This window comes from Salmo salar, chromosome ssa02 (assembly GCF_905237065.1).
Source record: "Salmo salar chromosome ssa02, Ssal_v3.1, whole genome shotgun sequence".
NCBI classification, from domain to species: Eukaryota; Metazoa; Chordata; class Actinopteri; order Salmoniformes; family Salmonidae; genus Salmo; species Salmo salar.
In genome coordinates, this window is record NC_059443.1 from 869053 (window position 1) to 885000 (window position 15948).

Genomic DNA, 15948 nt, shown 5'->3' on the forward strand with positions numbered 1-15948 from the left:
AGACCTGTCTGTAAAGGTGAGGCCCTCTTCCTGGTACATCTAATATAGATAACTGCTGCCTGGAGCGACCACAGACCTGTCTGTAAAGGTGAGGCCCTCTTCCTGGTACATCTAATATAGATACATGCTGCCTGGAGCGACCACAGACCTGTCTGTAAAGATGAGGCCCTCTTCCTGGTACATCTAATATAGATACATGCTGCCTGGAGCGACCACAGACCTGTCTGTAAAGGTGAGGCCCTCTTCCTGGTACATCTAATATAGATACCTGCTGCCTGGAGCGACCACAGACCTGTCTGTAAAGGTGAGGCCCTCTTCCTGGTACATCTAACATAGATACATGCTGCCTGGAGCGACCACAGACCTGTCTGTAAAGGTGAGGCCCTCTTCCTGGTACATCTAATATAGATACATGCTGCCTGGAGCGACCACAGACCTGTCTGTAAAGGTGAGGCCCTCTTCCTGGTACATGTAATATAGATACATGCTGCCTGGAGCGACCACAGACCTGTCTGTAAAGGTGAGGCCCTCTTCCTGGTACATCTAACATAGATACATGCTGCCTGGAGCGACCACAGACCTGTCTGTAAAGGTGAGGCCCTCTTCCTGGTACATCTAATATAGATACATGCTGCCTGGAGCGACCACAGACCTGTCTGTAAAGGTGAGGCCCTCTTCCTGGTACATCTAATATAGATACATGCTGCCTGGAGCGACCACAGACCTGTCTGTAAAGGTGAGGCCCTCTTCCTGGTACATCTAATATAGATAACTGCTGCCTGGAGCGACCACAGACCTGTCTGTAAAGGTGAGGCCCTCTTCCTGGTACATCTAATATAGATACATGCTGCCTGGAGCGACCACAGACCTGTCTGTAAAGGTGAGGCCCTCTTCCTGGTACATCTAATATAGATACATGCTGCCTGGAGCGACCACAGACCTGTCTGTAAAGGTGAGGCCCTCTTCCTGGTACATGTAATATAGATACATGCTGCCTGGAGCGACCACAGACCTGTCTGTAAAGGTGAGGCCCTCTTCCTGGTACATCTAATATAGATACATGCTGCCTGGAGCGACCACAGACCTGTCTGTAAAGGTGAGGCCCTCTTCCTGGTACATGTAATATAGATACATGCTGCCTGGAGCGACCACAGACCTGTCTGTAAAGGTGAGGCCCTCTTCCTGGTACATCTAACATAGATACATGCTGCCTGGAGCGACCACAGACCTGTCTGTAAAGGTGAGGCCCTCTTCCTGGTACATCTAACATAGATACATGCTGCCTGGAGCGACCACAGACCTGTCTGTAAAGATGAAGCCCTCTTCCTGGTACATCTAATATAGATACATGCTGCCTGGAGCGACCACAGACCTGTCTGTAAAGATGAGGCCCTCTTCCTGGTACATCTAATATAGATAACTGCTGCCTGGAGCGACCACAGACCTGTCTGTAAAGATGAAGCCCTCTTCCTGGTACATCTAATATAGATACATGCTGCCTGGAGCGACCACAGACCTGTCTGTAAAGGTGAGGCCCTCTTCCTGGTACATCTAATATAGATACATGCTGCCTGGAGCGACCACAGACCTGTCTGTAAAGGTGAGGCCCTCTTCCTGGTACATCTAATATAGATACATGCTGCCTGGAGCGACCACAGACCTGTCTGTAAAGGTGAGGCCCTCTTCCTGGTACATCTAATATAGATAACTGCTGCCTGGAGCGACCACAGACCTGTCTGTAAAGGTGAGGCCCTCTTCCTGGTACATCTAATATAGATACATGCTGCCTGGAGCGACCACAGACCTGTCTGTAAAGGTGAGGCCCTCTTCCTGGTACATCTAATATAGATACATGCTGCCTGGAGCGACCACAGACCTGTCTGTAAAGATGAAGCCCTCTTTCGGGTAAATCTAATATAGATAACCGCTTTGATTAAACCAGGGCCTGTGGATATATGCAGATTCTAATGGTCAATCCTTTACCTCTGTTTAATATTGTACGATAGCAGAGAATATTACACCAGCAGGCCTTTACACAAGGTATTATTCCCTCTCTGCATTTATACATCTCACTCCTGTCTCTTGTTTCAGTTAAAGAGCTGCAGAACATTGACTAAACATGACATTTTCTAGTATCCCATTTAAACATCTCAGTCCTGTCTCTTGTTTCAGTTAAAGAGCTGCAGAACATTGACTAAACATGACATTTTCTAGTCTCCCCGTTCATACATCTCACTCCTGTCTCTTTTTAATTTTTCCATTTTTTTATTTAACCTTTATTTAACTAGACAAGTCAGTTAAGAACAAATTCTTATTTACAATGACGGCCTACCAAAAGGCAAAAAGGCTTCCCTGCGGGGACAGGGGATTAAAAATAAAGTAAATAAAATATAGGGCAAAACACACATCACGACAAGAGAGACAACACAACACTACATAAAGAGAGACATAAGACAACAACACAGCATGGCAGCAACACATGACAACACAGCATGGTAGCAACACAACATGACAACAACATGGTAGCAACACAACATGACAACAACATGGTAGAAACACAACATGACAGCAACACAGCATGGTAGCAACACAACATGACAACAACACAGCATGGTAACAACACAACATGGTAGCAACACAACATGACAACAACATGGTAGAAACACAACATGACAGCAACACAGCATGGTAGCAACACAACATGGTAACAACACAACATGACAACAACATGGTAGCAACACAACATGACAACAACATGGTAGCAACACAACATGGTAGCAGCACAAAACATGGTACAAACATTATTGGGCACAGACAACAGCACAAAAAGCAATACATCACACAAAGCAGCCACAACTGTCAGTAAGAGTGTCCATGATTGAATCTTTGAGTGATTGAGTCTTGTTTCAGTTAAAGAGCCGCGGAACATTGACTAAACGTGACATATTATAGTCTCTCATTTAAACATCTCACTCTTGTCTCTCGTTTCAGTGAAAACGTGCGGATCGACACTCCAGGGTCCATCGGGGATTTTCACCTCTCCCAATTTCCCCATCCAGTACGAGAGTAATTCCCACTGTGTGTGGATTATCACTGCTAGTAACCCCAATAAGGTATGGTTTATATGCTTAAACCTTTACCTGTCAGCTCTCTCCTATGCTCTCCTAGTCTCTCCTAGTCTCTCCTATGCTCTCCTAGTCTCTCCTCTCTCCCAGTCTTTCCTATGCTCTCCTAGTCTCTCCTAGTCTCTCCTAGTCTCTCCTAGTCTCTCCCAGTCTCTCCTAGTCTCTCCTATGCTCTCCTCTCTCCCAGTCTCTCCTAGTCTCTCCTACTCTCCCAGTCTCTGCTAGTGCTCTCCTCTCTCCCAGTCTCTCCTATGCTCTCCTAGTCTCTCCTAGTCTCTCCTAGTCTCTCCTAGTCTCTCCTATGCTCTCCTAGTCTCTCCTAGTCTCTCCTAGTCTCTCCTATGCTCTCCTAGTCTCTCCCAGTCTCTCCTACTCTCTCCTAGTCTCTCCTACCTCTCTCTCCCAGTCTCTCCTAGTCTCTCCTAGTCTCTCATAGTCTCTCCCAGTCTCTCCTAGTCTCTCCCAGTCTCTCCTAGTTTCTCCCAGTCTCTCCTAGTCTCTCCCAGTCTCTCCCAGTCTCTCCTAGTCTCTCCTAGTTTCTCCCAGTCTCTCCTAGTCTCTCCTAGTCTCCCCCAGTCTCTCCTAGTCTCCCCCAGTCTCTCCTATGCTCTCCTAGTCTCTCCTAGTCTCTCCTAGTCTCTCCTAGTCTCTCCTATGATCTCCCAGTCTTTCCTAGTCTCTCCTAGTCTCTCCTAGTCTCTCCTATGATCTCCCAGTCTTTCCTAGTCTCTCCTAGTCTCTCCCTAGTCTCTCCTATGCTCTCCCAGTCTCTCCTAGTCTCTCCTAGTTTCTCCCAATCTCTCATTGACATTGAAGTCATTATCTATGCTTCACATTACCATGTGTTAGCTAACGTTACCTAACGTCATTAGGATAATTATGCACTGTTCCTGCATTGCTAATTCAAAACAAAATTACGTGAAAACACTGCAGGCATAGGGTGCGTCACAAATGGCACCATTTTCCCTATTTAGTGCACTATGTTTGACCAGTGGCCATTTGGTAAAGTGCACTACATAAAGAATAGAGTGCACTTTGGGACGCTGTGCTGTCCTTCCCCAAAGCACAGACACTACAAGGTCCTAGAGAACAACAGAAGCATGTTTCCGTCATGTTTCGCTGTTGGCATCGACAGAAATGTGACACGCGTGACATTTCAAAGCTTTAATCTGAGCTCCGTGTGGACGAGGTAGAAATACACTTAAATACAACAATATTCTGCTCCACCGTTTTTCTTCATTCAGATTAAGCTTCCCTGCATGTGTCCCGTTATATGTTAAAAGCTTCCCTGCATGTGTCATGTTATATGTTAAAAGCTTCCCTGCATGTGTCATGTTATATGTTAAAAGCTTCCCTGCATGTTTCATATTATATTCAGTTGTGTTAAAAGCTTCCCTGCATGTGTCATGTTATATGTTAAAAGCTTCCCCTGCATGTGTCATGTTATATGTTAAAAGCCTCCCTACATGTGTCATGTTATATGTTAAAAGCTTCCCTGCATGTGTCATGTTATATTCAGTTGTGTTAAAAGCTTCCCTGCATGTGTCATGTTATATGTTAAAAGCTTCCCTGCATGTGTCATGTTATATTCGGTTGTGTTAAAAGCTTCCCTGCATGTGTCATGTTATATGTTAAAAGCTTCCCTGCATGTGTCATGTTATATGTTAAAAGCTTCCCTGCATGTGTCATGTTATATTCGGTTGTGTTAAAAGCTTCCCTGCATGTGTCATTATATGTTAAAGCTTCCGCATGTGTCGTTATATGTTAAAAGCTTCCGCATGTGTCATGTTATATTTGGTTGTGTTAAAAGCTTCCCTGCATGTGTCATATTATATGTTAAAAGCTTCCGCCTGTGTCATGTTATATGTTAAAAGCTTCCCTGCGGTAAGTTAAAAGCTTCCCTGCATGTGTCATGTTATATTCGCTTGTGTTAAAAGCTTCCCTGCATGTGTCATGTTATATGTTAAAAGCTTCCCTGCATGTGTCATGTTATATTCGGTTGTGTTAAAAGCTTCCCTGCATGTGTCATGTTATATTCGCTTGTGTTAAAAGCTTCCCTGCATGTGTCATGTTATATGTTAAAAGCTTCCCTGCATGTGTCATGTTATATTCAGTTGTGTTAAAAGCTTCCCTGCATGTGTCATGTTATATTGCTTGTGTTAAAAGCTTCCCTGCATGTGTCATGTTATATTCGGTTGTGTTAAAAGCTTCCCTGCATGTGTCATGTTATATTTGCTTGTGTGTATGGTTAAATTAAGGGAGGAGAGTAGCTCGGTCACAGTCAGCTACGGTGCTTCCCAAATAGCAACCTATTCCCTATATAGTGCACTACATTTCATCAGGGCTCATATGGCTCTGGTCAGAAGTTGTGCACTATATAGAAAATAGGATGCTATTTGGGATGCATCGTAGGTGACCGTGACCAGAAGATTCATAAAAAGGGGAAGACAGAAAGGCAATTCATTATTTCAGTCAATAAACTCATCTCAAATTGCATCTTTGCATGATTGCTTCTCAATATTTGATTTGTGTTCTGAGGGGGATTGTCAGATCCGTGCCATTAGCGATCTGTAAAGTCCTCCCTGAAGACCATTTGCAGTGCTTCTGGTTTGAACAATTCATGGGCTCTCTTTTGGTTGAGAGAAACGCACATGCCCCGCTCTACTTGAGGAAATTCATCCGTTTTGACAGGACTTGTTTAGGATTCATTTGGTTTCTTTGTGTTTAATCGAATCGTCTTTCACTCGTTGTGAACTGAAAGCTGTGGGCGGATATTTAGTAAACATCAGAAAATGACTTGAATGAATATGATTCTAAACACTGTCCCAAAGGTGTGTTTATGCGAATCAGCAGCTGGTACATTTTAGTCATTTAGCAGACGCTCTTATCCAGAGCGACTTACAGTAGCGAATGCATACATTTCTATTTTTTTCTATTTTTTTTCCATACTGGTCCCCCGTGGGAATCGAACCCACAACCCTGGCGTTGCAAACGCCATGCTCTACCAACTGAGCCACACGGGTAGTAAGTCTGTTTATGAATGTGACGTGGGGTAAATGTCCGATGACTCTCTGTTCACATGCTGTGACTTGATGATGTAATAGCAGTGCATACAGTGCAGTAGCTGGGATGGATTGTGTTTCTGTTATCTTCCCTTACGCTTTCTGTCAGCGGTGGATTAGCTGTCTAATAGCTGTTTACCAGATACCACGTCCTGTTATACAGCCAATCAAATGAACACACTGTTTATTTCTGCTGAAAAAAATAATAATAATTCAAGTCAAATGATACATTCATTTTACTTTTTTTGTCATTTAGCAGACGCTCTTATCCAGAGCGACTTACAGTAGTGAATGCATACATTTCATAAAAAAAATTTCTCCGTACTGGTGCCCCGTGGGAATCGAACCCACGACCCTGGCGTTGTAAACACGTTGCAAACACCATGCTCTACCAACTGAGCCAGACGGGACCAGATCGGTTGTTATTGTAAATAAGAATCTGAGAAGAATTTTGTTGTCCAATGAATAATAACGTGTATATAATATAAATGAGTGTAAAATACGTTGTCAGTATATGTTGTAATCGGTAGACTTCAACAGGTTATCCAGATCAACTTTGAGGAGTTTGACCTGGAGATCGGCTATGACTCGTTAACCATCGGAAACGGAGGGCAGGTTGGAGACTCCAGAACAATAATACAGGTGTAAGTATTATACTCCAATTATCCTCACATCCCACAACCAAATCTAGCATGATCTAGATTAGTCAGATTATACTTAAATAAACATGTCTGTTGTTTGATGGTTCCAATTAAGTCCACTTACATTCCACGTTGTTATAAAATGTTAATATTAACTCTAACTAATAAACATGTTTGTTGTTTACAATAATGACTTATTGTCAAGTCTTTCTTTACATGCCTGGTTGTTTAAAAAAAGGTAAATAGCTTTTACGTTAACCCTGTGTCTTATTTCAGTTTTTGTATTTAACCTTTATTTGGACAGATAAGTCAATTAAGAACAGATTCTTATTTACAATAACAACCGATCTGATTGGCTGAAGGGCAGTATTGTGACGGGCCATTGGTTTGTATTGTGCTCTTATCTGCAGCCTGACAGGCAGCTTCGTGCCTGACCTTATTGTCAGCATGTCCCATCAAATGTGGCTCCACCTTCAGTCTGATGAGAGCGTGGGCTCTATCGGCTTCAAGATCAACTATAAAGGTACAAACACTATCAACCTCTTTAACCCTAGACACAGTATACAGTCCTCCTCTGTGCTGATAACGATAAAATGTTGAGATACAAACGCTATCAAACTACCTTAGCCCATGCCTGTCCCAGACCTGCCCCCAGCCCCTATCCCCAGCCCCTATCCCCCAGCCCCTAGCCCCCAGCTCCTAGCCCCTATCCTCAGCCCCTATCCCCAGCCCCCAGCTCCTAGCCCCTATCCCCAGCCCCTAGCCCCTATCCCCAGCCCCAGCCCCTAGCCCCAGCCCCTATCCTCAGCCCCTATCCCCAGCCCCTAGCCCCCAGCCCCTAGCCCCTATCCCCAGCCCCTATCCCCAGCCCCAGCCCCTATCCCCAGCCCCTATCCCCAGCCCCCCCCTAGCCCCCTATCCCCAGCCCCTTTCCCCAGCCCCAGCCCCATATCCCCAGCCCCTATCCCCAGCCCCTAGCCCCCAGCTCCTAGCCCCTCCTCTATCCCCAGCCCCTATCCCCAGCCCCAGCCCCTATCCCCAGCCCCTAGCCCCCAGCCCCTAGCCCCCTATCCCCAGCCCCTATCCCCAGCCCCAGCCCCTATCCCCAGCCCCTATCCCCAGCCCCTAGCCCCATCCCCAGCCCCCTTCCCCAGCCCCCAGCCCCTATCCCCAGCCCCCTATCCCCAGCCCCTAGCCCCCAGCTCCTACCCCAGCCCCTAGCCCCAGCCCCTATCCCCAGCCCCCTAGCCCAGCACCAGACTACCTGCCATCCCAGCCCTGGCCCAGGACCAGACTACCTCCATCCCAGACCTGGCCCAGGACCAACTACCTCCATCCCAGACCTGGCCCAGGACCAGACTACCTCCATCCCAGACCTGGCCCAGGACCCAGACTACCCCAGACCCACCAGACTACCCCATCCCAGACCTGACCCAGAGACTACCACCATCCCAGACCTGACCCAGCCGCCTCCGACCCACCAGACTACCTCCATCCCACTGGCCCAGACACAGACCTGGCCCAGGACCAGACTACCTCCATCCCAGACCTGGCCCAGGACCAGACTACCTCCATCCCAGACCTGGCCCAGGACCAGACTACCTCCATCCCAGACCTGGCCCAGGACCAGACTACCACCATCCCAGACCTGACCCAGGACCAGACTACCTCCATCCCAGACCTGACCCAGGACCAGACTACCTCCATCCCAGACCTGACCCAGGACCAGACTACCTCCATCCCAGACCTGACCCAGGACCAGACTACCTCCATCCCAGACCTGGCCCAGGACCAGACTACCTCCATCCCAGACCTGGCCCTGGACCAGAGACCCTATCAGACAGATAGTATCAGTATCAAACAGATAAAGGACTAACATTTGACTAATCCCTCTCTTTCTCTGACAGAGATTGATAAGGAGAGTTGTGGGGACCCAGGCACACCTCTGTATGGCTTCCAGGAGGGCAGTGGGTTTCTGAACGGGAACGTGCTGCGGTTCGAGTGCCAGTTTGGCTTCGAGCTGATTGGAGAGAGGATGATCACCTGTCAGAACAACAACCAATGGTCTGCTAACATCCCCATGTGCATATGTGAGTATGTTCATTGTTTGAAATGCCATGTTAAAACACAGTCATTCTGTGGAATGTTTTTCATTTTTTTTAAATAAGTAAGGAAATACATTATTACCCTTTTCAGGTTTTACATCCCATATGTAACAGAGCACCATGTTGTGCAGTATGTACAGTATATTTATAGGACAACCCTCCCATCCTGCATCGGTGGAATACCTTAATGAACATATGTTCATGAGTGAACATACAGTATAACATAGGAACATGCGAACATAAACATTTCTACACCTAACCCACTCCTTTTCCTACTCCCACAGTCCCATGTTTCTCCAACTTCACGGCGGCCGTGGGCACTGTGCTGTCCCCTGACTACCCAGAGGGCTATGGGAACAACCTGAACTGTGTGTGGATCATCATCTCTGAACCCGGCAGCCGGATCCACCTGGCCTTCAACGACTTTGACCTGGAGCCTCCATACGACTTCCTCACCGTGAAGGACGGAGACCAGGTAATGGATTGATTGAGACCAGGTAATGGATTGATTGAGACCAGGTAATAGATTGATTGAGACTAGGTAATGGATTGATTGAGACCAGGTAATAGATTGATTGAGACCAGGTAATGGATTGATTGAGACCAGGTAATGGATTGATTGAGACCAGGTAATGGATTCATTGAGACCAGGTAATGGATTGATTGAGACCAGGTAATGGATTGATTGAGACCAGGTAGTGGATTGATTGATACCAGGTAATGGAGTGATTGAGACCAAGTAATGGATTGATTGAGAACACATAATGGATTAATTGAGACCAGGTAATGGATTCATTGAGACCAGGTAATGGATTGATTGAGACCAGGTAATGGATTGATTGAGACCAGGTAATGGATTGGATTGATTGAGACCAGGTAATGGATTGGATTGATTGAGACCAGGTAATGGATTAATTGAGACTAGGTAATAGATTGATTGAGACCAGGTAATGGATTGATTGAGAACAGATAATGGATTAATTGAGACCAGGTAATGGATTGATTGAGACCAGGTAATGGATTGGATTGATTGAGACCAGGTAATGGATTGGATTGATTGAGACCAGGTAATGGATTAATTGAGACCAGGTAATAGATTGATTGAGACCAGGTAATGGATTAATTGAGACCAGGTAATGGATTGATTGAGACCAGGTAATGGATTGATGGAGACCAGGTAATGGATTGATTGAGACCAGGTAATGGATTGATTGAGACCAGGTAATGGATTGATTGAGACCAGGTAATGGATTGATTGAGACCAGGTAATGGATTGATTGAGACTAGGTAATGGACTGATTGAGACCAGGTAATGGATTGATTGAGACCAGGTAATGGATTGATTGAGACCAGGTAATGGATTGATTGAGACCAGGTAATGGATTGATTGAGACCAGGTAATGGATTCATTGAGACCAGGTAATGGATTGATTGAGACCAGGTAATGGATTGATTGAGACCAGGTAGTGGATTGATTGATACCAGGTAATGGAGTGATTGAGACCAGGTAATGGATTGATTGAGAACAGATAATGGATTAATTGAGACCAGGTAATGGATTGGATTGATTGAGACCAGGTAATGGATTGGATTGATTGAGGCAGGTAATGGATTAATTGAGACCAGGTAATAGATTGATTGAGACCAGGTAATGGATTAATTGAGACCAGGTAATGGATTGATTGAGACCAGGTAATGGATTGATTGAGACCAGGTAATGGATTGATTGAGACCAGGTAATGGACTGATTGAGACCAGGTAATGGATTGATTGAGACCATGTAATGGATTGATTGAGAACAGGTAATGGATTGATTGAGACCCAGGTAATGGATTGATTGAGACCAGGTAATGGATTGATTGAGACCAGGTAATGGATTGAGACCAGGTAATGGATTGATTGAGACCAGGTAATGGAGTGATTGAGACCAGGTAATGGATTAATTGAGACCAGGTAATGGATTGATTGAGACCAGGTAATGGATTGATTGAGACCAGGTAATGGATTGATTGAGACCAGGTAATGGATTGATTGAGACCATGTAATGGATTGATTGAGACTAGGTAATGGATCGATTGAGACTAGGTAATAGATTGATTGAGACCAGGTAATGGATTGATTGAGATCAGGTAATGGATTAATTGAGACCAGGTAATGGATTGATTGAGACCAGGTAATGGATTGATTGAGACCAGGTAATGGATTAATTGAGACCAGATAATGGATTGATTCAGACCAGGTAATGGATTGATTGAGACCAGGTAATGGATTGATTGAGACCAGGTAATGGATTGATTGATTGATAATTGATTGAGTAGCTAGTCAAAGGGGAAGGGCATCATGGAGGTTTTTAAATCACTCTAAAAAACCCAGCGTTTCAGCTTGGCCTGAAAGCTTCCTAGCTTTATGTTAGTGATTTCATACATCCTTTCTGGGATTTTAGGTTATTTTAGTTCTTCTCTTATTTCCTCTTGGTTTGTGGTTAATTCTTTCATCTTCTTGTTTTACCAAAAAAGTGAGTGTTGTTTAAGTGTTATTGTTTATTTGAATAGTGTTGTGTTGTTTAAATGCTCCCCCTTTAAATAAATAACGTTTATTAAAATACCATGTGGTTGTACCAGACGGGCTCGTCCATCCTGGGGAGATACTCGGGTGCCGAGGTTCCCTCTCACTTCAGCTCCAACAGCAACATACTACAGCTGGAGTTCCAGGCAGACCACTCCATGTCCGGAAGAGGATTCAACATCACCTACAGCAGTCAGTACACTACTTTATTATTACCGTGTCGTACAAGTGTAACGCGGGTCGTATAAAGGGGAGCAAGGTGCGGCGTGTAGAGTGCTCATATTTACTTTAATGAAAACACTTAAACAAAAAAACGACAGCCAACAGTTCCGTCAGGTGATAACTCACAAAACGGAAAACGACTACCCACAAAACCCCATAGACAAACCCCAACTTAAATATGATCTCCAATTAGAGGTAACGAGGACCAGCTGCCTCCAATTGGAGATCAACCTAAATAACCCCAACACAGAAATAGAAAAACTAGAACTCAAACATAGAAATAGAAAACATAGAAAAACACAAAACACCCCCTGTCACGCCCTGACCTACTCTACTATAGAAAATGACATCTTACTAGGGTCAGGACGGGACAACAAGTCACATGTATTTTTTGGAGAAGCCATTGATGACCAAGTGTACGGTCTTGTGAGTCATTGTAACCCCACTGGTAAAATATGTTGAATTAGAGTTCGTTCATTGTCATATTTTGTTTTGCGAGGCAAACTGTTACAAGGCAGTACTACTAGATCTGTCACAAGTCTCTTACCGTTAGGTCAGTCACCCAAAGGATGCTGGTAGATCTGTCACACATCTCTTATCGTTAGGTCAGTCACCCAAAGGATGCTGGTAGATCTGTCACACATCTCTTATCGTTAGGTCAGTCACCCAAAGGATGCTGGTAGATCCACATCTCTTATCGTTAGGTCAGTCACCCAAAGGATGCTGGTAGATCTGTCACACATCTCTTATCGTTAGGTCAGTCACCCAAAGGATGCTGGTAGATCTGTCACACATCTCTTATCGTTAGGTCAGTCACCCAAAGGATGCTGGTAGATCCACGTCTCTTATCGTTAGGTCAGTCACCCAAAGGATGCTGGTAGATGTGTCACACATCTCTTATCGTTAGGTCAGTCACCCAAAGGATGCTGGTAGATGTGTCACACATCTCTTATCGTTAGGTCAGTCACCCAAAGGATGCTGGTAGATCCACATCTCTTATCGTTAGGTCAGTCACCCAAAGGATGCTGGTAGATCTGTCACACATCTCTTATCGTTAGGTCAGTCACCCAAAGGATGCTGGTAGATCCACATCTCTTATTGTTAGGTCAGTCACCCAAAGGATGCTGGTAGATCTGTCACACATCTCTTATCGTTAGGTCAGTCACCCAAAGGATGCTGGTAGATCTGTCACACATCTCTTATCATTAGGTCAGTCACCCAAAGGATGCTGGTAGATCTGTCACACATCTCTTATCGTTAGATCAGTCACCCAAAGGATGCTGGTAGATCTGTCACACATCTCTTATCGTTAGGTCAGTCACCCAAAGGATGCTGGTAGATCCACGTCTCTTATCGTTAGGTCAGTCACCCAAAGGATGCTGGTAGATGTGTCACACATCTCTTATCGTTAGGTCAGTCACCCAAAGGATGCTGGTAGATGTGTCACACATCTCTTATCGTTAGGTCAGTCACCCAAAGGATGCTGGTAGATCCACATCTCTTATCGTTAGGTCAGTCACCCAAAGGATGCTGGTAGATCTGTCACACATCTCTTATCGTTAGGTCAGTCACCCAAAGGATGCTGGTAGATCCACATCTCTTATTGTTAGGTCAGTCACCCAAAGGATGCTGGTAGATCTGTCACACATCTCTTATCGTTAGGTCAGTCACCCAAAGGATGCTGGTAGATCTGTCACACATCTCTTATCATTAGGTCAGTCACCCAAAGGATGCTGGTAGATCTGTCACACATCTCTTATCGTTAGGTCAGTCACCCAAAGGATGCTGGTAGATCTGTCACACATCTCTTATCGTTAGGTCAGTCACCCAAAGGATGCTGGTAGATCCACATCTCTTATTGTTAGGTCAGTCACCCAAAGGATGCTGGTAGATCTGTCACACATCTCTTATCGTTAGGTCAGTCACCCAAAGGATGCTGGTAGATCTGTCACACATCTCTTATCGTTAGGTCAGTCACCCAAAGGATGCTGGTAGATCTGTCACACATCTCTTATCGTTAGGTCAGTCACCCAAAGGATGCTGGTAGATCTGTCACACATCTCTTATCGTTAGGTCAGTCACCCAAAGGATGCTGGTAGATCTGTCACACATCTCTTATCGTTAGGTCAGTCACCCAAAGGATGCTGGTAGATCTGTCACACGTCTCTTATCGTTAGGTCAGTCACCCAAAGGATGCTGGTAGATCCACATCTCTTATTGTTAGGTCAGTCACCCAAAGGATGCTGGTAGATCTGTCACACATCTCTTATCGTTAGGTCAGTCACCCAAAGGATGCTGGTAGATCCACATCTCTTATCGTTAGGTCAGTCACCCAAAGGATGCTGGTAGATCTGTCACACATCTCTTATCATTAGGTCAGTCACCCAAAGGATGCTGGTAGATCCACATCTCTTATCGTTAGGTCAGTCACCCAAAGGATGCTGGTAGATCCACATCTCTTATCGTTAGGTCAGTCACCCAAAGGATGCTGGTAGATCCACATCTCTTATCGTTAGGTCAGTCACCCAAAGGATGCTGGTAGATCCACATCTCTTATCGTTAGGTCAGTCACCCAAAGGATGCTGGTAGATCCACATCTCTTATCGTTAGGTCAGTCACCCAAAGGATGCTGGTAGATCTGTCACACATCTCTTATCGTTAGGTCAGTCACCCAAAGGATGCTGGTAGATCCACGTCTCTTATCGTTAGGTCAGTCACCCAAAGGATGCTGGTAGATCCACGTCTCTTATCGTTAGGTCAGTCACCCAAAGGATGCTGGTAGATCCACGTCTCTTATCGTTAGGTCAGTCACCCAAAGGATGCTGGTAGATCCACGTCTCTTATCGTTAGGTCAGTCACCCAAAGGATGCTGGTAGATCCACGTCTCTTATCGTTAGGTCAGTCACCCAAAGGATGCTGGTAGATCCACGTCTCTTATCGTTAGGTCAGTCACCCAAAGGATGCTGGTAGGTCCACGTCTCTTATCGTTAGGTCAGTCACCCAAAGGATGCTGGTAGATCCACATCTCTTATCGTTAGGTCAGTCACCCAAAGGATGCTGGTAGATCCACATCTCTTATCGTTAGGTCAGTCACCCAAAGGATGCTGGTAGGTCCACGTCTCTTATCGTTAGGTCAGTCACCCAAAGGATGCTGGTAGATCCACGTCTCTTATCGTTAGGTCAGTCACCCAAAGGATGCTGGTAGATCCACATCTCTTATCGTTAGGTCAGTCACCCAAAGGATGCCGGTAGATCCACATCTCTTATCGTTAGGTCAGTCACCCAAAGGATGCCGGTAGATCCACATCTCTTATCGTTAGGTCAGTCACCCAAAGGATGCTGGTAGATCCACATCTCTTATCGTTAGGTCAGTCACCCAAAGGATGCTGGTTCTAATATTTGAGGTGACAAAGGTGAAACATCTGTCGATGTGTCCTTGAGCAAGGCACTTATCTCTAATTTGCTCTCGGTGCTGACCCTGTAAAACAACACATTTCACTGCAGTTTTCCAGTCGATGGGACAACTTTGATATATTTAAAAAGATATAGATATATATATTATTATTTTTTAAACAAATGTACAGTCTTGTGTTTCATTGTATATAATTGTGTGACTTTATCTAACCATTTTAGCTTCAATATAAACTACATGAATCGGTAAAGTCACAGGGCAGATAGATGTTGGATTAATGTTGTGTCAACGTTATATTATAAACCCCCACTCTATTGCCAGGCTCTGTTTAACAGATGCGTCACACATCTGATATTGTTGACAGGTCGCTGACGGCTGTCTACACAGTACTGTCATTTGCTGTACGTATGTAATGACAGCTACATTATGTATGTTCAAATTCTACCGTACAAGCGGATGAAATTGAGGCGGCAAACGAATGACCCTCAGTTTCAATGGGAATGAATATCCCAGGCTATTATATGGTTGAATAGAAGGACACCTTAGTGTCTGTTCTCCTCTGTCAAGGCAGTGCGGTCCCTTAGAGAAGGTATTGTGGTTCTGAGACCTGCTGTAGACTAGCAGTGGGAGATTTATCTTATCTTTTCACGCAGACAAAGTCATCTTTTCTTGACACATTTCTTCCTTTATCCTCCTTCTTTTTGAAAGGCCTTATTTCTCATCAGACACTATATATCATGTTTCCCCCCTCTCTCCCTCCCTCCCTCTCTCCCTCCCTCACTCTCCCTCCCTACCTCTCTCTCTCTCTCTCACTCT

At 45.1% G+C, this 15948-nt stretch overlaps 1 protein-coding gene across 1 annotated transcript in view; it reads left to right on the top strand.

The window, feature by feature from the left end:
* LOC106592657 (CUB and sushi domain-containing protein 3) overlaps positions 1-15948 on the top strand; it is a 500234-nt gene that overhangs the window by 142742 nt on the left and 341544 nt on the right. The window contains 6 exon segments of the mRNA XM_045696358.1: positions 2992-3113; positions 6728-6831; positions 7239-7351; positions 8736-8918; positions 9218-9408; positions 11555-11690. Of these exon segments, the coding sequence (XP_045552314.1) occupies positions 2992-3113; positions 6728-6831; positions 7239-7351; positions 8736-8918; positions 9218-9408; positions 11555-11690 (849 nt within the window).